Source organism: Elephantulus edwardii, unplaced genomic scaffold (genome assembly GCF_000299155.1).
Source record: "Elephantulus edwardii isolate Elephantulus edwardi_28Jun2011 unplaced genomic scaffold, EleEdw1.0 scaffold00048, whole genome shotgun sequence".
Taxonomy (NCBI): domain Eukaryota; kingdom Metazoa; phylum Chordata; class Mammalia; order Macroscelidea; family Macroscelididae; genus Elephantulus; species Elephantulus edwardii.
The window spans coordinates 344,854-367,150 of record NW_006399798.1 but is presented as its reverse complement, the minus strand read 5'-3'; the positions used below and the strand labels follow the sequence as shown (position 1 = coordinate 367,150).

The 22,297-nt window shown below is 52.8% G+C and overlaps 2 protein-coding genes across 2 annotated transcripts in view; one reads left to right on the top strand and one right to left on the bottom strand.

The window, feature by feature from the left end:
* TBCD (tubulin folding cofactor D) overlaps nt 1–22,297 on the top strand; it is a 129,306-nt gene that overhangs the window by 21,354 nt on the left and 85,655 nt on the right. Inside the window, exons 8-13 of the mRNA XM_006886302.1 lie at nt 2,589–2,634; nt 3,976–4,108; nt 5,851–5,981; nt 6,211–6,271; nt 6,998–7,072; nt 12,429–12,523. Coding sequence (XP_006886364.1) covers nt 2,589–2,634; nt 3,976–4,108; nt 5,851–5,981; nt 6,211–6,271; nt 6,998–7,072; nt 12,429–12,523 — 541 coding nt within the window. The remainder of the gene's footprint in view (nt 1–2,588; nt 2,635–3,975; nt 4,109–5,850; nt 5,982–6,210; nt 6,272–6,997; nt 7,073–12,428; nt 12,524–22,297) is intronic.
* On the bottom strand, nt 14,559–16,802 carry ZNF750 (zinc finger protein 750). The gene is made up of 2 exons (XM_006886294.1): nt 15,385–16,802; nt 14,559–15,285 (listed from the first exon to the last, which is right to left on the bottom strand). The coding sequence occupies exons 1-2, from the start codon at nt 16,800–16,802 to the stop codon at nt 14,559–14,561; spliced, it is 2,145 nt and encodes a 714-aa protein (XP_006886356.1).

Sequence of the window (22,297 nt, the reverse complement as noted above, 5' to 3'; positions counted from 1 at the left end):
TGTGCCTCAGCCGTTGGTGGAGCAGCTCTTGTCCTCAGGAGGTTCCACCTGCATTTCTTCATGCTCCCTGTCTGCCTATTCACTTCTGTTGTGTAGTGTCAAGTCAGAACCCACCTGTAGCTGACCCTCCAGCAGGCGCTTTTAGAGACAGTAAATCACACGGGAATTGACTGCTCATTTTTCTCTTGGAGCAGCTGGTGAATTAAAAATCACATACCTTTGCATTGGTAGTACAGTTTCTTACCCCTAAGATACCAGAGCTCCCTGTCTGCTTCTAGTGTGCTGTTACTCCTTGGGGAAGTGAAAGGGCTCTCTTAGACATCACAGTTTTAAAACAGAAATGTGTGTTAGGTTGTTTCACTATCCTGGAATTGAGTCACGTGGTGGGCAGATCTTTCATCTGGCTCACGGTAGTCCCCTCATAATGCTGGCACCCCCTATACCAGGGTTACCCCCTCACCCCACTGGAGCCAGTCCCTCTCTAGGACCCTCAGGCCCATCCTCTTGGTGGGCGTGTATTGGTCATTTCTGTGTGTCTGCTTGGCCCACCTCCTTCCTGTGCTGCTGGTCTTGTTCTGTCCACTTCTGTCTGGGCTGTTGGTCACTTTCTGTGTCTTGCTTTGGTAGGTGGCATGTTCCTAGGGAGCTTTGTGGCCCTACAGCCCTGGCTTTGCTGAGCCTGTTAGGAGGTGCTCTCGGCACTGGGCCCGGCTGAGCAAGCACTGAGGGGGCCTTGCTACTCTGTGGTTGTGAGAGGAGGACTTCTTGAGCGATCACAAGCCAGTGCTGATGTGGCTTTGGCCCTGTTCCCTGGTCTGATCTACGAGCGACCCCCTCTGGGGTGCTGCTTTGAGTGGGCTTATTAGAGACCTTTCTCCCAGGCCAAGTGGGGCTGCTTGTCTGGCCCTCTTGGTACAGTGCCTTCAGGGAGTCTCAAACCAGCACCTCCTGCTCAGCTGGCACCTCGCCTGCAGCCTGCCTATGATTAAGGCTGGAGAAGAGGTACCTGGGAGGTGGCCGCTGGCATGTCAGGCAGTTAGCCCGATCGAGGCCAGCTGACAAGCATGGTGTATCAGGGCCAAGATACCATCCTGTTTGTGCCTTGTCCTGGGTTGTTTTCTAAAACAGCAGCAGACCTCACTGTGCGTAGGTCTCCTTCATTCGAAAGCGACATAGTTGCTTCTCATTGTTCTCAGTAGGGTCATGTCTTTTGCTTCCACGAATAGCAGGTGCGTGTCGCTTTTCATGGCCTGGCTGCTGTCCTTCGAGACCAGTGCCACCTCCCTGCTTAGCCCTGCTGCCCAGGGTGGGGCCAGTGCTTTCTTGAGAAACAAACCCTCAGTCCTCATCTTTGCCCTTCGTTCCCTCTAAAGTCTAGCACGGGGGAGTGAGAATATATGGGCATGCTCTCTGGGCTGTAGCTTTGTTGCTCATTGCTGGTCTCACTGGAATTATCACACACATAGTTTCACTGTTGGGGTGAAAACTGCCCTTGCAGGGGGTGGTACGAAAAACTCAGTACTCATAAAACGCAGGTGTCAGTTCCACTCAGCCAAGATGTAGCTGTAGCCTGGCTTAGTGCCCCTCTCTGCTCTGTGGGTGGGGTTGCCCTGAGCCAAGCAGGAGCTCCTAGCTGGGGTTGGTCATGTGGCCCCAGGACTAGTGTGGCTATAAGGTCAGTGCTGGCATACCAAAAAGGGGTGCATTTTTTCCTGGCTGGACTGGCACTCTTGCTGTGTCTCTCAGGTTTTCACCTCTAAAGACGACGTACCCGTGAGGACCTCATCCCAAGAGCTGGGATTGAGTTGTGGGCAGCAGTGATTGGATAAAAAGATGGTGCCACTCTGCCAAGGGATTTGAACTGGCCACTCCGTTGGAGAAGTCCACACCCAGGTGGCACATGTAGTGACCACCTGAGCATGTGTGAGGCCACACGATAGCTGTTGGCCCTCTGAGAGTCCCTTTGGCCTGGCTACTGATTCTGGGTGGAGTATTTGCTGGCCTGCCAATTCTGTATTCACAGGGTACACATCACAGCCCAGGCCTCTTTACGCAGCCTGGTCAGGGGCCAAGGTTGGCTCTGGTGGCAGTCACTTGACCCTACCCGTTATGCACTGCTCTTAATCACTGGTCCAATGCTGTTTTTCTGGAGGAGAAGATTGTGGTCAGTGGTTGCTCGTTTCTGAGCTGTAGGATGCGCAGACAGAGGGGCTGGGGGACACTGTGCTCTCCTGGCCAGCAGATCTCTTCCTTGATATGAGTATGGTAGATGGTCTGTGTGCAGGGCTGTGGACCCTGAAGTGCTTGCTGGTGGGGAGGTGGCTGGTGCTGGCGTCCTGCTTTGTGAAGTCCTGTGGCCTGTGACTCTCATTAAGTCCCACCTTTTTGCACACGGGACCTTAAGGAGCCATGGACTCCCTCGATCCTCAGAGGCTCTTCTAGCTGCCTAGTGCTGACCGTGTCACCTCAAGATTTCCTTGTATTCTTTTGTGATTTGGTGATGAATAACATTTTCTATAACGTGTAGTAAATTGTTGTGATAACTTTAAAGTACTAAAAATTCTTTAAAAAGACTTTTCTCTTTTCAGGCGCAGATATTTAAGCATGGAACACGTGAAGACTGTTTACCCTATGGTGAGAGAGCCTGTTTATGCTATGGCTTGTCTTTGTGTGACCAGGTGCCTCCTTGATGTCTCTCATTCTTGGCCCATCTGACACCATTGTCGCTCCTTGTGTGTGTGTGTGTGTGTATCAGTGATTACACTTTGAGTAAAATCTCTGACTGTCAAGAATTGAGGCAGGTGGTGAGGGGCTCACTCAAGAGGCCACATCATGACGCTGTACCCTGACTCTGTGTTCTCTATGTTTGCTTTTGGGGAATTTCATGGGGGGAGATGACTGAGGTCACCCTGTTCCCTCATCGTGGTCTCAGGAATACTGTCCACTTTGGAGTGGGGCCACAGGGTGGCTTCCGTCTTTGAGCTTTCAATGGACCCCGGTTGACAAGAGTGGCCAAGTGCAGCATCTTCCCACTGGTGCCTAGGGGCCTTCCTAGCACTCTCTGCTATAGGGCTGAGTGTTCAGTGCTAGAATCCTCCTTTCTTTTAAATCTTGACTATGGGAATTTGAGGCACATTTAAAGAAAGAGAGATTGGTATGATAAGAGGTTAAATCACAGTCAATCCTGCTCTGTTCTGCGTCCCCTACCCGAGGCTCCACCAGGCAACACTTTGTGGGGAAAGGAGTGTTTGTGTGAGTGAATATACTGGATGGTGTGATGTCCCTAGGCCACAGTGGGTGGTGTGTGTGCTCCCAGGCCACATAGCCAGGTGGTGTGTGAGTGTACCCCAGGCCTCACTGGGTGGTATGTGTCCCCCCACACTGTCCATTGGGGGTTGTGTGTCCTTCAGACCACATTGGGAGGTATTTGTGTCCCTACACTGCCTAGTGGGGGAGGGATGTGTGTCCCTACACTGCCTGGTGGGGGAGGGATATGTCCCCTAGGCCATACTGGACGGTGAGTGTGTCCCCACACTGTCTGGGGGTGTCTCCCAGACCACACTGGGCAGTGTGTGTGTCCCCACACTGTTCAGGGGATGTCCCCCAGGCCACATTGGGTGGTTTGTGTGTCCCCACACTGTCCGGGGGTGTCCCCCAGACCACACTGGGCAGTGTGTGTGTCCCCACGCTCAGGTATGTTGTGCCTTGCTGTAGTTGTTCCTTGGCCCCATTACTAACAATGGACAGACCTGTCCCTAGGCTCGTCTTGCCACTCGTATCTTTCTCTGGGGCGTGAGCTGCTCTCTCACCCAGTGCTCCTCTCCTGGGTACTCCACCTACACACAAGCTGCTGTCAGGGACCCTGGCTGTCAGTCGTGCACAGTGCCCCAGTGAGGTGTGCCCATGCATGTGGACAAGGCAGGGACAGCCTTGTGAGATCTTCCCACTAAAACGACTACCTTGCTGTCCTTTCAGCCCCCACCGTTCTCCAGTACCTCAGCAGTTGCAGACTCTCTGATTGCAACCAAACCCTCCTCCGGAAACTTGGGGTGAAGCTCGCCCAGCGGCTAGGCTTGACCTTCCTGAAACCCAGGGTGGCTAAGTGGAGGTGAGTCAGGTGTGCTTCAGTGTCTCTGGCTCAGTCACTGTGACTCCTTTATTTCAGTGACAACAGCAGCATCTGAGGGTTATGAAGTGTGTCTTAATGTCCTTTTTTTCCTAGAGACCTTTCTGGTTCTGGAAGGAGCCATCTTTGGGTTAGAGTCTGAATGTTCACCTTTCAGGAAGAGTTACTCTAGTTGGAGGGATGAGTCCTCATGTCCTCACATGGCTGTCCATCTCCATGGGCGAGGAGCCTACAGCTCACATGCACACTGGCCTCTGGCTCTCTGTTTTCTTTGCTGCCACTCCCTTTATCCCTCATCTTCACAGAGAGCTCAGATCTACAGCAAACACTGCACCCTCTCATCCTGGGTCCTTTTCCTGTCAGCTCAGTCTAAGCCTCTCAGGGTGGCAGAACTGACCAGTGCCCATGTTCGTGGTCTACCATCTTATCTGCGTGGCTGTACTCACAGGTGCTGTTTACCTTCTTTACATTATCAGCTAGCTGTCCAGTCCCCCTGCTGGGCCACGAGCTCCTGCTTATTGGCACTGTCCTGCCAGCCACTGGGGAGAGTATAGAGACCAGGGCTTATAGGCATGTTCTCTTGGTCAGTGAACACAAACGCTCCTCTTCTGTCTTTGGACAGTTTAACTCTTGTGCCCTTAGACGGGCTGTGTACTTTTTCTCCTTGGAAGTCCGTGGGTTGGTATCTTTCAGAATTGTCCAAATATTGCTGTGTCCCAGACCATCTCTCTACCTTTGGAGCTCTACATAGAAGCACTCTTTCCTTCGTAGGTGGGGAAAATGAGGCACAGAGAGGTCCAGGACCTGTGCAGCATCTTATGGCAGTGGGGACTCAGAGCTGCGTTGAGCCCCCTTGTGTTGCACCAGGAGTGTGGCTGTTCTTGGTCCACATCCTGGGAGAGTTGCTGCTGGCCTCCACTTGACAGGGTGGGTGGTGGAGCACCAGGTGGCCAGGGCAGGGAGAGCCATGGGGCTGGCCTGGCGGGCATGAGCTGGCGTGGCCTGGGGTTCCTGTCTGCGAGGTGGGGTGTATGGAGATACTGAGGGAGGGAATACTCTGAGCTTTCTCTTGTGTACGTACTCCTCCATTGGGGTTTGGGACTGCAGGCCCCATTGTAGTTCTTTGTTAAACTTTTAAAAAAACCGTACTTTTCCCCGGTGTGTCACCCCCGACTGGCAGTGAATGTGGGCTTCACTCCTCCCAACCTTGCCGGCACCTGTTGTCTTCTGCTTTCTTGGTCACAGCTGTCCTGGGGAGGGTCAAGTGTGATCTCATTGCATCTCTCATGGCTAGCGGGTAGCCTTAGGTGGCCAAGACTGGATGACCAGCAGCAAGACTGGCGATTCCAGCTCATCCAGCACCCAGAAGCTCCTTGGAAGATAGGTCGGAGGCGTCCTTCCAGAAGGTCCTGGCCTTGAGCTCCTGTGTGGAGCGTTTCTCTCACTCGCTGGCCGCTGGGAGTGAGCACCGTGGCATTGACGTTTGGTGTTGAGGGAGCTTCATGTGCTTGGCCATGTGCTGATCTTCTCTGATGAACGGCCTGTCCAAGCCTGTTGTTCCTTTTGTTGGTCAGTGGCAGCAGTTTCTATATAGTGGGGAAAACGGACCTGATAGATGGTTTCTGCAAAGGTCCCTCGTCTGTGGGTTCTTTCTGTGCTGTTGTCGGGGTTGTGTTTTCAGCCACACTGTGAGCACGCGTGGAAGCTCCTTGTGTTCTGTGCAGGTATCAGCGTGGTAGCCGCTCTCTGGCTGCCAATCTCTCCAGTCAGAAGCAGCGTGAGCAGACGCCCCACTCCGGGACCCCAGACAGAGAGGAAGACTATGACGTGCCGGAGGAGGTGGAGAGTGTGATCGGTGCGTGGACCAGCCCCCTCGTTAGGCATCCTGTTCCTCTCAGCTCCTCCAAGCAGCATCCAGTGCTCAGCGAGAGCATCACGTCCACCCTCCCTGTCTCCTGCCCCTGCTCCAGCTGAAGATTTGGAGAGTTGGTAGACATTCCTGAGATGAGAATGACAGGTTGGTGTCTGAGTACTGGGCAGATGTAGACTTACCTCTAGTGCTGGTCTTTCTTCTGTCCCTGCAGAGCAGCTGCTGGCTGGTCTGAAGGACAAGGACACAGTCGTGCGGTGGTCAGCAGCCAAAGGGTACGTGCTGCTGTAATCAGATCTGGTTTTCATTTCCAATGTCCCTTTCATGATTGCAATTCCTTGCTGTACCCTGCTCTTTATCCACAGACAGTTGTATGTCTGTCCTCATTCTTACCCCACTGCCCTCGTTTCTTGTCACCTCACTAACCCCACCTTTGTCATCCGCTGCCCCCTCCCTTGTCACCCTGCTGCCCCCACCCTCGTCACCTCGCTGGCTCCACCCTTGTCACCCTGCTGCCCCGACCCTCACCACCCCTCATCACCCCACTGCCCCCACTCTCATCAGCCCACTGCTCCCACTGTTATCACCCCACTGCCCTCCACAGATGGATGTAAAGCCTTCCTTTCTGATGGAGCCACCAAGGAGTGTTGAGTGTAGAGCATTGAGGGCAGCAGGTGTGGGTGGGTGGGAGTTAGAGGATATGAGCATGGTGTCTTCAGGTGCCATCATGGGGTCCGCAGGTCTCAGACCAGTTTGTAAAGTGAGCTGCTGCTGTGATGTTGTTGCGGACCAGGCACAGCCCATGGCATGCACGCCCACTCACTTGGGGACAGAATTGTTCTCCTTGGGGCCTTCTGCCCCCATGTATTTGAATCTGCTGTTGAGTATGATGTGTAAGAGGCTTATATCCACCCCTGCCCCAAGAGAGCAGTGTTTACTAGGCAGGCCTGGGACAGCATGTTTGCACTGATGGGCCTGGATGACGTGCTCTCTTCTCTCAGCATTGGCAGAATAGCTGGGCGGCTTCCCCAGGACCTGGCGGACGACGTGGTGGGCTCTGCACTTGACTGTTTCAGGTATGCAACATTATCTAATTGAAGCCTCAAGTTTACTTCCTCAGAGCTCAAAAAAGTGTTTGTGGTTTTTGGTTTTTTTGTCTCGAACTTGAAAACTCTAGTTATTTCTTTTTTTAATTGAGAATTTAATGAAAGTTTATAAAGAATTTGGATTTCCATTCATTCATTGTTGCACATTTTCCTCCCTTCTCCCCCCACCCCCTGCTCGCTCTTTTCTTTGGGGAAAAAAGTTCTTTCATTGTTATATAGCCCCCCCCTATCCCGGACCACTTTACTATGCAGCTCTTATTCTGGACTCTTGTCATGCCAGTAATACCTAATCATATATTCCTTTTATACAGTTCTCTCCTCGCCTGTTTCAAATCCGTGTACATTATTTATCCCCTTTTTTCTTAGCTTTCCCCCAACCCCCATGTCAGTCCTGTTATATAACAGTGGTGTTATGCAGTATTTGTCTTTTTTGTGACTGAGATATTTCACTTAGTATAATATCCTCCATGGTCACCTATTTTGTATATTTCATGAGTTCTTTGTTTTTCAGTGCTGCATAATATTCCATTGTGTGAATATACCACAGCTTCTCCAGCCATTTGTTTGTTGATGGGAACTTGGGTTGTTTACAACTCTTTGTTATTGTGAACAAAGCTGTAATAAACATTGGGTGTGCATATATCTGCTTGAGTGGCAGAGTGGAATTGCTGGGTCAAATGGTATTTCTGTTTTCAGCTTTTTGAGAAAGCACCGTATTGCCTTCCATAGTGGTTGCAAGAAAACTCTAGTTGTTTCTTAAAAGCTTTTTCATCAGCCAAAATATGTAATTTGTGAAGACCTTAAGGAAAGAGAGGATTAAGTTTTGAACTTGTGTGGATATCCATCCTTAGGGAACTTATGGGGAGATCCAGATCTGTACCATCCAAGACAGTGCTCTTCAGTGATGGAATATTGTAGATCTGTGCTGTCCAAGAGTGTTCCTAGTAGACCCATACTATCCAAGGGAGAACCCCGCAATTATGGAGTGTTTTAGACCTGGGCCACCACCAGGAGAGTGGGCCACTGTGGTAGACTGTTCTGGACCTATGCTGTCTGAAGGAGTGCTCTGTGGTGATAGAGTTCTAGGCCTGTGCTATCCAGGAGTGCTGTGCAGTGATGGATTGTTCTAACCCAGTGCAATACAAAGGAACACTCCATAGCAGTGAAACGTTCTATACCTGGGTCCTCTAAGAGACTGCTCTGCAGTGAAAGAATATTCTAGATCCGTGCTGTTCCAGGCTAGCCATATGTGGCTCTCAGGCCCTTAAAATGATAACATTGTGATAGGACTGAACTTCAGCTTTTAGTTAATTCCACTGAACTAAGTAAAAAGATGCATGCCTCTGTCTAATAGCCTTTTGGAGAATTTGGAGTTGTCTGGCGGCTCAGGTCCTGAGATGGGGTGGGCTGACAGATTTTAGATAAATGAAGGATGGTCCCATAAACTGTTACGCTTCCAGGAATGTGACTGGCTAGCTCACCTCCGACCAAGATTATAGTATCTGCTGTGGAGGCTACTTCTTGTTATGGAATAGACATCTGTGGATGGCACTCAGCGTGTTAGACCACTGGCATTGTGACCTTTGCTAGGAGGTGTGGGTGATAGTGGGTGTTGTTGGCAGCCTGGCACTGTGGCCTTGTCTAGGATGTTTGGATGGCATTTGATAATAGGACACATGGCCCTGTGGCCCTCTTTTTTTTTTTCCTGCTTGGGTAGCGATTATGGTTTCCTTGTTTTTTATTAATTTTAATGAAAGTTTACAGAGACTTAGGGTTTCCAGTCATTCATTGTTGCACTTTTCTCCCTGCCCATCCCCTCTCCCCCATTCTCTCTTCTCCTTGAAAAGAAAAATAAAAACTCTTCCATTGTTATGCAGTCCCTCTTCCCGCCCCAAGTCCACTCCACTGTGCAGCCTTCATTCTGGACTTCTGTTATGACAATAATTCCTAATCATATATCCCTTTTAAACAGTTCTCTTCCTCATCTGTTTCAATGCAATATACATCATTCCTCCCCTCCTTTTTGTCTTCCTTCAAGGTTATGGTTTCCTTAGGGTATATTGCCAATAGTGGAATTGCTGGGTCAAATGGCATTTCTGTTTCCAACTTTTTTTTTTAATTATTATTAAATTTTTTTTAAAAATTATTATTAAATTTTATTAGTTTCAATGAACATTCACAGGGATTCTGGGCTTTCACTCCTTCATTGCCGCACCATTCTCTCCACCCTCCTCCCCAGTTTGTTCTTCTTCCCCGCCATCTGAATGTCCTGTGGCCCTCTTTAATTGCTGCTTTTCTTATGGTGGCTTTCACTGTGTGGCTGTCCACTGGGGCAGCTATCCTGTTAGTCACAGGGCAGCCCTGCACCAGCAGTGTTGGCCCTGCCAGAGTGCCTTTGTGCTCCCCTTCACTCTGAGCTGCTCAGTGGCAACTTGAGGCATGAGGGAAGTAGCATATCCACAGCTGGCCATCTGTGCTTTATGCAAGGTCAGTGGGTGTGGCTGTACTGTGCTGACAGACTTTGGCCTCTTCCGTGGGGAGGTCTGGAGAGAGCTCTCTTCCTGTGTTGACATGATCCCAGCCCTATCTTGCTGACATTGTCCACTGGACTCCTGTGAGTGGTTGCTCCTGGATCTTCCTGTGGGAGTAGGGCAGGCCTTGGGGTCAGTGGTGCCAAGCTCCATTCATCTTTCATGGGCTCCCTTCTTCTCAGTTTCCCCTCCAGCCTTGCCTCAGGTGCTTCCGATTTTCCTCTCTCCCTTCTACTGTAGTATTCCTGCAAGTTGTTCAGCTGTTTGACTGTCAGTTTGTCTAGGCGCTCCCTAGGTTTTCCTCCATATGTGCCTCCCTCCTTCCTCCCTGCCATAGTCTCTCTCCTGCACTGCTGTTGTGGGTGTGCTGGCCAGGGCATGCCTATCACTCTCACGGAGTGCGCTTGTCTTTAACACATGCAACCCTGCCCCTGCCACACCGTTCTCCTGAGCCTACGCTCTTTCCACTTTCTCTTGAGCTTCCTTGTGTGCAAACCTGCTTTGTCCACCCTGCATGTGCCCCTTGGTCCCCAGACATGGCTCTTCTCTATACCCATTTTTCTGCTGAAGTTGAGAGTCTTGAAGGCTGAGTCTTCCACCCACTGTCTTTTGTTCTCTCTGGTATCATCCTGCTACCCATCTACCCTTGCTTCTGAGTGCTCCTTGAGTCCAGGACATCAGTTCCCAGCTACCTGCCTAACATGTTTGAGGCCTAGCAGTCAGCAAACACACTGTTTCATGTGGATGAGGCTCTGCACCAACTCTAACTGTGGGCCTTGCGGCCTGTTCCTGCCATTTTCCTGCTTTTTCTGTGTGTCGTCATCTGAGACCACTGTTCACTCTGGAGGGTTGTTGTCCTGTGTGCCTCCAGGACCCCAGCATTACCATGGTGTGTGTGAGGGTTCTGTGGGGAGCCCTTGCATGTCCTGTGTGACTGCCTTTGGTGCCCAGTGCCACATCCACTCATGGGAGAGGATGAGGGCTAGTGGTGCTCTGCTCCTGTCTAGGGGGCACCTCCTTGGAGGAAGGCTTTCCCTTTCCTGAGCTCTCTGAGGTTGCCTCTCTTCACCAGCCTGGGCCTGTCTGCAATGAGGGTGGGCTCTCTGAAAGCAGTGTCTGTGGTCAGTGGCCTCTGCCTCCCATGGCTGGACCAGCTGATAAGCAGTGTCTTTGGTCAGTGGCCTCTGCCTCCATGGCTGGACCAGCTGTGCAGGGTACTGCTCACGCTGCAGGCCTTCGTGTTGAATCACTATGGTCATGGTGCCCTGGCCTCATCAGAGCATCAGTTGATACACCTTGAGGGAAAGTTGAAAACGTTTCTGTCTAGTTCAAAAGAACACAAAGTGCTGATGCTTCATCTTGAAATGGTCAGACACCCTCTGGAAAAGACATCTGGCAGGTTATGTGGTGGAAATTGCTCATGAGTTGACTGTCAGCTCTGGGGAGGAGCCGAGCCTGGGTCTCTGGTTGGGGGCATGTCTTGCACATGGACCCTGTGAGGAATGGTGTGGGGGAATGGACAGTCCTCTCCCCGGTGTCTTCCTGTTTTCACGCCGAGGTGGTGATGCTGCATAGCTGGCTCTTCTCACCGTTCATTTGCCATCATATTAATTAGTTCATAAGAGAGCAGCATCCTTTTGTTTGCTGTGGGTGACGTCATCAGACCAGTGAAGAAACTTGGCACAGCTCTTGTCCATCTGAGCAGCCCTCTTCTCGCTCATCCAGGCCAGGAGGCCACACTTAGGCCAGAAACTCTCAGACCACTTTACAGCTGTTGTTAGTCATTGTAACACTTTACTTGGCTGTGTTCCAAATGGTAAAATTCTCTCCATGCCGTTTTATTATCCTGATAAGTTTTGTCTTGACAGTGAGCCTTAAATAATGTATGTCCTTTAAAGGAGGGCTCCTTGTTCTTTTTCTTCTAAGAGATCCTTCGTTTAATAAAGTCTCATTTCTTTGAGTCCTACCTGCTGTTACGTCTCACACGTTACCATGGCTCAGAGCAGTGTGCTGGGGAAAGGCTGCCCTCCACACCTGTGCCGTGTGAGAGTGAGTGGGGCTGGTGCTCACTGCAGTGTGGCACGGTGACTCTTCTCTTTTCTGGCTCATACCCGCCAAGTGTTGCTCTTTAACCGCAACATAGGCTGTCTCTTGAGGTCTGAAGAGAAGAGAGGACGTACCTATAAGACTACTTACTGCAGTGAAGTGAGAGCACAGAGAAAGCAGGCAGGTGCAGTTTCTGGCTTCCCAGTACACATGAGGGGTTCTGGTGGCACAGGCAGTAGTGCTGCTCTGCTAACCCCGGCTCTGATGTTTTCAGTTCACCAGTTACTCCTCCAGAGAGCTTGTGATTTACAGCTTGAGTCGGTTTTGACTTGACAGCAGTGAGAGAGAGAGGAGTAGGGAGGGAAGGAGTGACGGGGAGTGAGTGAGAGGTCTGTTAAGTGTATATGAGGCTGATGAGAAACTTGGAAATAATGTGAGAATGACCAGAATGTGACATGGGGACACAGCACACGCTGCTATGCAGGGGTGCCCCAAATCACAATAAAATGAAGGAAATAAAAGAAGATGCAAAACATGATCAAATAGAGCGTGCCTGTACTGAAGATGACATTTTCATCATATTCAAATGGAGTATTTAACTTTTTGAGGCAGCTTGCATTTATAAGAACGTATGTGTGGGCTTTAGCGTGGCTTCTGAGCCTAGAACATGGCCTGCCAGCTCTGTGCTTGTCGGTCTGAAGGTTGGATCAGAGCTGAAATGACAGCTAACCTCTGTCCTGTGTTGTCAGTTTCCAGGAGACGGACAATGCGTGGCATGGGGGATGCCTGGCCCTGGCAGAGCTGGGCAGGAGAGGCCTGCTGCTTCCCACTCGGCTCACGGATGGTAAGTGTGGGCAGTGGATGGGTTCTGGCTGGTGGGGGATGCTCTCCTCAGTAGGCTCTGGCACCTCCAGCTACAGCCTCTCACTTCACCAACTTCTAATGTGTGTGTTTGCTTGATAGCACTGATGACCAGCACCTCTCAGCCTTGTCTCCTCTCTCTGTGGAGCTTCTGGTCCAGTTTGATTCTCTGACACAAGTTTCCTTTTGAACACATGGTCTGCAGATGTTTGCCCACATGGGGAGGGTTGTCTTCTCATGGATGCACCGTCACATGGTTGGTCTCGTTTACTGTATGAGGTTTTGTGTGATAGCGAAGTGCTCACCTCCTGACCCCAGGTCATGGAGACATGCTCCTGAGCTTTCCTGTCCCCTCTCTCTTCATGTGGCTTCCCGACATGTCCGGGCCCAGCAGCCGTGTGAGAGGCGAGCTGTAAGGAAGTGTCCTGTCCGTGGGCCTGGCTGGTGTGAGAGGTTCATGTAAGATGAGTCTGTGTGTGGTGACCTGGGGAGACCTGGGCCGTAGTTCTGGCTGATGTGTGTTAGGTGACGGCACTGACCTTGACCCTCTTATACATCTCTTTCCTTCTCACACACACACCTCCTCATTTCTGTCTCTCTCACACATCTGTCTGTCTCCTATGTCTTTCTCTCTCACATCCATTTCTCCCTCTCACACATCTGTGTGTCTGTGTGTGTCTCTCTCTCACGTGACTCCGTCTTACATGTCTCTTTCTCCCACACACAGCTGTCAGTCACTCTTAAATGTGTCTTTCTCTCTTACACACATCTGTGTTTCTCACATCTGTCTCTATTACGTGCCTGTCTCTCCCACTTTATTCTCTCACTTGTTCGTCTGTCTTTCTCACATGTCTCTCACATCTCTCATGTGCCTGTCTCTCACACTTTGTTCTCTCACTTGTTTGTCTTTCTCACATGTCTCTCACGTGCCCGTCTCTTACGCTCTTGTCTCATTCACACATGTCTAGATGTTTTTGTTGCGCCTTTAGTTGAGAGCTCTTCTTTTGAGAATTCAGAACAGATATCATGCTCATCTTCCTGTATGTGTCTTCAGAGTTCACATATGAGTTTATTGGAATTTAATACTATGTACTTTATTTTAAGTAGTGGGATACAAGATTGAATACTCAGTGTAACATTTAAAACAAATAGGGTTTATTGATAATACCTTCACCAATGTATGTTTTCCCTAATGGAAATAAATTATTTGTATAAATAACCTCTCAATATTTGGTTGCTGTCTCCAGTCACAGAAACTGTATTTTCACGTACAGATTTTAATGCTGTCTCCTAAGAATTTCCCTGGTGGATCCCCCCACCAGTATTCGTTTCTTATCTCAAAGCATGCCAGCTGGATTGTATGGGAAAGCAGTTAAAGATGTTTGTGGTGCTGAGATACTTGTAGGGAGGTGTCCTGTAGGGGGTACGCATAGCACAGCACTGTCAGACCTGAGCGTTTCCTGTGGACATCCCAGAGGTGAGAGTGTGTTTTGAACTTCTTGCCTTAGAGCAGGAGCCCTCAGGGTTGCACAGATTGTGCCTCAGCACCTTTTAACACAAAGGTTGATCCTCCAGTGGGACCATGGAAGAAGCCAGACCAAGGGGAACAGCCCTTGGAAAGATCACAGCCGAGAGAGCTCATGGGGGCAGTTCTCTGCACAAATGGGGTCCCTGTGAGCCAGGATGGGGGTCACTTCTTTTCTGCACACACGGGGTCCCCATGAGCCAAGATCAGGGGGACAGGTCTTCTCTGTACACATGGGGTCCCTGTGAGCTGGGATGCAGGTGGCAGTTATCTACACACGTGGGGTCCCCCTGAGCCAGCATCAGGGAGGCTGTTGTTCTTTGCACACGTGGGGTCGTCCCTTTGAGCTGGCATGAACTCAACAGCACTGGGTTTAATTTTTGACTTGATGTTCACAGAAGCCTGACTCTCCAGCAGCTGATTTAGAAAGATGGGGTCTGGTGAGTGGCACAAGGTGTGGTCTGTGCGGCCCTCATGGGGGTAAGCAGTATGGTCAGGCATTGAGGCACCGTGCCCGCCGCCTCAGCGTGAGCACCCTGGCCATGTCATTTGGCTTGGTTTTCTTTGCTCCTGCCAGGGACTTCCCTGAGTCCTTGTGGCCTGTCCTCTTTTGTGCTTTAGGCTTGATTGTGCTGCTCTGGACGTCCTGGTTCTCCTTGGTGCTGAGCGTGGGTGCGTCCTGCTCTGCAGGCACCCCCTGGGCACTGCTCTCTTCACTGTCCACTCTGCCCTTCTCTGGGCTGTAAGCAGCGAGCTGGCAGAGAGCCACTGCAGCCGTTTGCTTCTGCTCTTCACTGCTGTCGACTGCTTGTTCGTCCAAGGGCCTTGTGCCTGAAGCCCCTGCCATGGCCTCCTCTGTCTGGCCCTCTGGGCTGCCCTCTCTGTCCAGTGGCCCCTCCTGGGGGCTGGCTGTGGTCTTCTGAGTGGCCTTTGGCTCTGCCTCTGGTGATGGGCTGTGGTAGGGTGGTCTCAGCACCTGAGCATTGCAAGGGTCCTTCACAGAGAGGTTGAGGGGCATGTCCTGTGGGTCCTCAGGGAAGTCCTGTGTGTCCACAAGGGCTGGGCCTCTGTATGCAAGTCTGGGGCCCCCTGGGACTGGCTTCTTGGAAAGGTTCAGTGGGACAATCCCAGAGCTGTCTTGCGGGCCAGAAGGTGTTGGCTTAGCATCCTGAGAGCTGCTCCCTGTCTCAGGAGGGAGTTCTTCGTTCAACATCTCGAGGCTAGAAGAGGCAAAGAGAAAGGTTAGTGGGAACCTGGCCTGGGAACATTCTGGAGCTGTTCTGGGATACACATTGCAACTGAGGTTGTGGCTTCCTTACCTTGCTGGTTCCTCAAGGCTCTGTGCCTGTGGGCTTGGACAGTCTGCACCCTTCTGCATAGGCTTGAAGGCCTTGGGGTTCTGCTCGGTTGGGTACAGCCTCCCCACGGGGCTGGGGGCTGGCTTGCCCGAGAGATCACACAAGCCCTCGCACGTGTGGCTCGTCTGCGTGAAGTTAGTGGGGCTCGGTCTTCCTGGGGAGCCAGTGGCAGCACTGCCTGCCCGGGGGCTCATCTTGGCCCCCTCAGCATCTCTCTGCCCATCTTTGGGGGTGTCCTTGGCTTGGGGACTTGGGCTTTCTTTCCCTAACTCAGGGTGCTTCTTGTGGGAGCTCAGAGGCGTTAGCTTGGATGGACTCAGAGATGAGTATGCCAGGGTGGTCTCCTCCAGCAGATGTGTAGTGTGGTCCCGGGCGACCCCGGCCAAGGGTGGGAGCTTGAGGCTGTATGAGGAGAAGGCAGACTCAGGGCGGTAAAAGCCATAGGGCAAGGGCAGGCTGGCGTGGTACTGCTGGAAGAGCCTGTAGTGGTCATAGGTGGACGGAGGTGTGCTCAGGTGTTTCGGGAGGGCCCCGGGGTGCGGGAGGCAGTGTCTCTGGTCTTGGGCCCCATAAATGGACAGCAGGGCACTGTCACCTTCAGCTGCTGTGCTGGGCAGCAAGTAGGGGGAGTAGATCGTCGCCAGTCCGTGCTCCGTGTAGAAGTGAGGAGGATACTCTGGGAGAGGTGGCTGTACATAGGGGGATATGGGGCCAAACCCCTTTGTGGACGGGATCTTGTGGGAGAATTCGGGTGGGAGGAAAGGCGAGCCAGCCTTCCATGGGTAGCTGGGTGCGTGGAATGCAGACTTGGTGTGGAAGGAGGCGGCCTTGGCTGTGGGGCCTGGCAGTGCCAGCAGCTCTGTGGCTTCTGGGTGCTCGGGCACCTTGAGTCTGTGCTCTCCCACGGGTACGAAGGCTGATAGCCGGCCCACGGCATCTAGGACCGGTGGGCCCGGGGCGTCGGGAGCTGGGCTGCATGGTGTGGTGTCCTTGTGCAGCGCTGGTGGCTTGGGGGGCATGCGTGCCTGCAGATCTGGGTTCTCCTTCACAGCCTCCTTGGTAATGCCATGCTGGAGCTTGGGATCAAAGGTTGAGAGCCCATTTGTGGCTGTCCTAGCAGACAGTGGCTTGGCCGCAGCATCTACTGGGCTCGACTGCTTGGAGTCGGTGAGGCTGGACTTGGGGCACTTGGGCAGGCGGTCCTGCTCAGACACCAGGGTGATGGAGTTCTTGCAGAGGCCGTACTTCATGTGGTTGAACAGATGTGACTTCTCGTTGCAGGTGAAGGGGCACTGGAAGCACTTGTACTTGAAGGGCTTCCCCGGGGGCCTGGGGATGTAGTGCGGCTTCTTGGGCTTGCGCTCCTTGAGGAGGCTCATCTCCGCGGCCGCGTCTGCCTCCTGCAGCCGTCTCTGCGTGGGGCCGCGTCTACGTGGGGCGTGTGTGTGTGTTTGTGTGTGTGTGTGAGCTGTCCTTTCACAGCCCTGCCATCCGCAGCCAGTGCTCCCGAACCTGAGTGGACATAGGAGAGCTGCAGAGAGGAGTGGACTGTTAGCACAGCCTTTTCAGGTGTGTCCTGGGATGTCTGACATGCTGCCCTCCCTCCCAGCCTCCCACCAGCCTGACCCCAGCACGCAGGGCCATGCATCATGTGGACAGAGCCCTGGGTATGCATGTCTGACCCAAGGGATGACCGAGGCAGGAGTGATGTTGAGTGTTGGCGTGCGCTCTGGGCACACCTGATGAGGCTGCAGTCCCAGGTGGCCTCTAGCCCCTCTCTCTGTGTCAGGACCTCTGTGGTAGCCCTGGGCCCCTGGTGCTGCTCCCTTTTCCATGGAAGACAGAGAGAAGCTCTCTCTGACCCTGGGCAGGTAGAGTACGGTGCACGTACGCTTGTGTGGATGGCATAGATGGGCCAGTGTGGCACGCGACTCTGCTTCCCAGCCTGTCAAAGAAGGAAGGACCTGCCTGTCCACCACACTGTGCCTCCTGCATATACCAGCAGAGAAAAACAGAGGGAGGGTGGTAACGACAGGCCCACCCATGGCTTGCTCTCTCTGGGAATAAGCAGACCAGTTGTATGGATGGTGGCCTGGAGGGTGTGAGTGTGGCCTGTGAGAGCCACCGTGGCCCTGGTCACCCTGTCCTGATCAGGAGTACAGGTGTGGTATGGGTGCTGAGAGGCAAGCAGAGGCCATTGCGCGCAAACCGCATCAAGGTATGGTTGCGTTGGTCCTCCAGAGCGTTTAGGAGGAGCCTGGGCTGGACGGGCTCCAGTAGGGACTCCAGTGTCCTGGTAGTCACCCCAGCTGGAAGCCCTGGGTCTTCAGGACACCCCTGCCTGCCCTCTTATACCTCACTGTGCTCCTGGGCTCCAGGTGCCTTAGGCCTAGAACAAAGGGCCCCTTCCATCCCTGCCAGCCTGGAGAGATGGGTGTGGGTGGGACGCTGCGGGTAAGGAGCTTTTAAGAAAGATTTAAGGAATCTTGAAAATATTTAGTGGGAATAAGTGAAGGAAATGAGGCCTTGTACTTCCCTGCACCTTCGGTGCTACTAGGCACTTCTCCCCCCGCCTAAGGTGGTGCTGGGAATGTCTCCCCCCACCTGAGATGGAACCAGTCACCCTCCGCCACCTGATGTGCTACCATGAGCACCCTCCCCTCTACCTGAGGTGGTACTGGGAGTGTCTGTCCCCACCTGAAGTGGTATCAGGCACCCCTCTTCCCACCTTAGGTGCATCCAGGAGCTTCTCCCCCTACCCGAGGTGCTACCTGGTGCCCCTCCCTCAGCCACCTGTTGGGGAGTGGGAGTTTCACGTGCATTTTGTATGCCTCAGAGTCTCTGACGGCTATCTGATTTTGTTCTAAGCAAACTGGTTTCTCTGCTTGTTCATTCATATATCTTAAAAATACAAAGAATAATGTCCTCCTTCCCCAGATTGCTTCTGTTGGTGTCCACTTCTGTGGTCAGTTCTTTCTGAGACTGATGGTTCAATAAAAAGGGGCTCAGGAGAGCCCCCTGCCTGGTAGGTTCTGGGTGACAGTGAGAGGAACCCTGGGCTCTGGACGGAGGAGACATTGTGCACTGCAAGGCACTAGACACCAGCCCTTGGAGCAGTTAGTTTCTCTGCCCACGCCTGGAAGAAGTACCACCTGCTCCTGACCAGAGGTCAAGATGCATCCTGTCCCCTCCCTACTGTGCCCCAACTCTACTCCAGTTCCTGCACATGCTGGTAACTGCGTGCCTTGTCTGCTCTCCACTCACTGAGCCTTTCTGTCTGCTCTCAGCCCTGACTTGAGGTGCCCAGGTGCTGCATGACGCGCTCACTTGCCTCTGGAGGAAGCAGGGAGCCGGCTCCTGGCCCAGGGCTGGCTGGCTCACCCTCGCGGGCGTGTGCAGGCATGCCCCACTGCACCGGCTCTGAGGGCGTGAGAACCTCTACCAGTCAGGTTCCCATGGTCGTATAGGATCTGTCATGGCACAGACCTGGAAGCAGATGATTTCACCACTGCTCAAAAAGCATCATGACAAAAAAGGTGACAGTTGCAAAATGCTTATCAGTTGTGAACCAGGATCTGCGATGGCAAAGTGGAGGCCAGGGAGCTGCCTCTGGTTCCCAAATTCAAAGCAAATGTGCAACTGCTTCCTTCAGTGCAAGGAAGGGGCCCTGCCTGTGCTGGCCTGAGAGCACTTAGGTGGCTCTTCTTTCGGGCGAGGCAAGCCAGCACACAGACACGGGTTGGATGAATGTTTCCAGGTTTCATAGCACAGAGAGAGCGAAGGGGAGAACCCAGGGTGGCAGCAGCCACACACTTTAAACCAGACGCCAAGTCTTGGTCTGAGCTGCCCGCCTTCCACCCTCTGGCAGGTTGGCATGTTTTAAGGAGGAAGCAGCCTGTGGGCCCCCGTCCTGTGGGAGATAGCAAGCAGTGGATAAAAAGCCACTGAGGACCTGGAGTTGGGAGTAGCCCCAGGTTGGCTAGGGCAGTGGTATGAAAACACAGCCATGAGAATGATGAGCTTTCTTTTGGGGTTCACTCATGACCTGACTGCTGGCCCCCGTCACCCCTGAATAACGCCTGGCCACTGTGCACCTCCACATGGCTCTGCCTGGTCGGTTTAGACCTGTTAGACTTTGTCCAGTCCTGCAGCTGTGGGGTAAATATTCTGAGAAAAAGGATATTGTTGCCAAAACAATAATCCAGAGCTTTAACTGTTTATCCTGAGTGTGAATTTGCATCCAGGGGTGAAGTATTTCTAAAGGTGCTAATAAGTGGGTTGTTTCCATAGGTCCTGCTTCTGGTCAAGCAGATTCTCAGCCCGTGGCTGTCATGTACGCTGTCTGGGCATGGTGTATGCTCGATTTGTGTGTGGAGTGGGGTTTCTTAGAACTGTGCTTTTCTTACCCCTTAGACTGGGAGCTGGTGCTGTCCTGGAAGAAGGGCTCTGTGATGCAGTTCCTCCCATCCTGCCACAGTCATTGGGGAGGGACCTCTGTTCAGCCCTAGGGTGGTGATCAGGGCTGCTCCCTGTCTCCAAGGTCCATATGGCAGAAGGCCTAGCACAGAGACCCCTGAGGGCCACTCTGGGTGGTTCTGAAATGAAACAGTCCTAGTGCCCATTGTGTGCTGTATGCCCTGATGACCACAGGACTGCGGTGGCCTGACCACACCCGGCCAGTGTGGGTGGCCCCGGGCATCCCTGCCACATCTGCCTTCTCACATGTGGTAACACCTTTGCCCAGTTGCAGGCTGGTGGCTGCCCCGGGCCTGTGCTGACCGACTTTGTGAAGGAGAGCTGTGGCGGGGGGCCTGTCCTGTGTGGGCTTGGCGCCCAGGGCTGCCTTTGTGAAACTGCTCCCAGCTCCCAGTCTGAGGCTTTGGTTGGCCGCTGGCTCTGTTTATCTTGTGTTTAAAGCACCAAACTACCTAAGCTGCGACTGTCTTCAGCTCCCGAGTGTGGACGGTTAGTGTGAGTTAGTGTGACTGCCAGTTCTTGGGGTGATAGCGAGTAGCCGCTGGCTTCGAAAGTCTCTGAGCAGCCTACACGTTGAAGGAAAGATGAAAAGGCTGTTTTCTTAAGAACCTTGATAGGGCACTATGAGGTAATTACAGCTTGAGTTTATAGGCCACAGCTGTGACAGGCTGGGCCCTCACTGCCCGGCTCACCTGAGCCTGCAACAGGCTGCACCGCCCCTCGGAGGTGTCCGGCTGTCTGGCAAGGAGCCTCAGCGGGCAGAGGCTGTGAAGGGCATGCTATAATTACAATATTGTGATGTGGCGTGATTGCATAACTCAAGGACACGCCGCTGTCGCCTACCCACTGGTGTTGCAAGAACAAGATTTGTGAGTTTTATTCCAATTGAGCTTTTCCAGCGATTAACCACCACTCCCTGTAGACTTTCGGTTCTCTAGAATGAGGGACCAGCCCACACTTAGGGGAATGCTGTTTTTTGGGCCATGGCCTGCAAGGATGGATCCTAGACCCCAGCCATGCCCCAGGCCCCTGCTGTGGGCCCCTGCCGTGGGTCCCCGCCCCAGGCCCCCGCCTCAGCCTCCCACCTGGCTGCTTGCTGGCACCCACCAGTGCCGTGCCCTGCTTCCCCGGCACTGCAGCAATCAGGCTGGCTGCTGAGACTCAGTATAGCATGCTGTGATAGACGTACACACCTTGTACTCAACTGAAATCTGGCTTTGGTCAGATTTAGCCAAAAATTGGTTTCGTGCAGATTTATGACCTGCTTAATAAAGAAAGGAAAACTGCATCAGATCTTTCTAGACAGAGGGAATCTGTTTGCCAGACTTTCTTTTTCTAAACATACTTCAAAAGTATTTCTTTCAAACTTTAAAAGGTTTTAAAAGGAAGAAAGTAGACATTAAAATCAGTAACATTCTCTGAATCATGTCTTTCTTCCTGTGCATATATGGCACTTCCGTGTTGAACTTCGGTGTCATTTATGCTCCAGGGAGGGCATAGGTGAGCCTTCAGCTGGGTCTCTCTCAGGGAGAGCGAAGCTCTCTCCCGCGGTGCACCTGCTGGCGCTGCGGGATCCCTGGAGAGAACGGAGTCCTCGCACAGAGAAGCCCTCCACCAGACCCTCTCCGAGGGGAAAGTCATTTAGAGAGAAAACTTAGATGTTAAGAGAAACCCAAGTACTTACCCGCTGGGGAGGTGCTGAGGTCGGCTGGCTGTCGCTGAGGTGCTGACGGTGCTGGAGAAGCAGTACCTGTTCTCACTGACTGCAGGTGAAACTGGAGCCGGCTCTCCCAGTGGGAGGGATTTAAGTGTAGGAGTTGAGCCCTCGGGGCGTAGAGATGCACCTGATATTATTCCTGCCCGCAGCTAGGGTTCGTGTGTTTGCACCGCACTCTAGCTCAGCCTGACCTCAACTCGGCCGCTCTCCACCCAGGCGCCAAGGGAGCTGCCTACGGGGGGTTGCGGGGGGCTAGACCACTGCTGGATGGGCTGGCAGACAGCCATGGGGAGCAGGTGGACAACAGCGTGTGTGTGTCTGCAGGTTGGTCACCTGGTGTGCACCCTAAGCGTCCAGGACAGCTCTAGCCCACCTCATGCTGCCCACTCTACCCCCACTGTGGCATGAGCCGGTGTCCTGACACGGAAGTCACCCTGGCTGCTTGCAGGTACCTGCTGAAGCATGCCCAGGCTGCGACCAGCTGTGGCCCTGTGCATGAGGCGGCATGAGAAATTGATTCTTCCAACCTTACAGCGACACCACCCCCCTTCCCGAAAATAACCAAGACATTGATTTTTGAGTCTGTTAGCCCAAGCTCCCTCACCCCTTAAATGGCCTGCTTTTGTGTTGGGACTATCACCTTGTTCATTAGTGGGCTTGGACTGTGGTGTGCCTTCAGGG

Bases quoted from the DNA above. Each gene is read 5' to 3' on its own strand.
- ZNF750 (XM_006886294.1), bottom strand. From the start codon at position 16,802: ATGAGCCTCCTCAAGGAGCGCAAGCCCAAGAAGCCGCACTACATCCCC. The intron at 15,286-15,384 runs GTAAGGAAGCCA...TGCCTCTTCTAG, and splicing joins AGCCTTGAGGAACCAGCAAG to CCTCGAGATGTTGAACGAAG.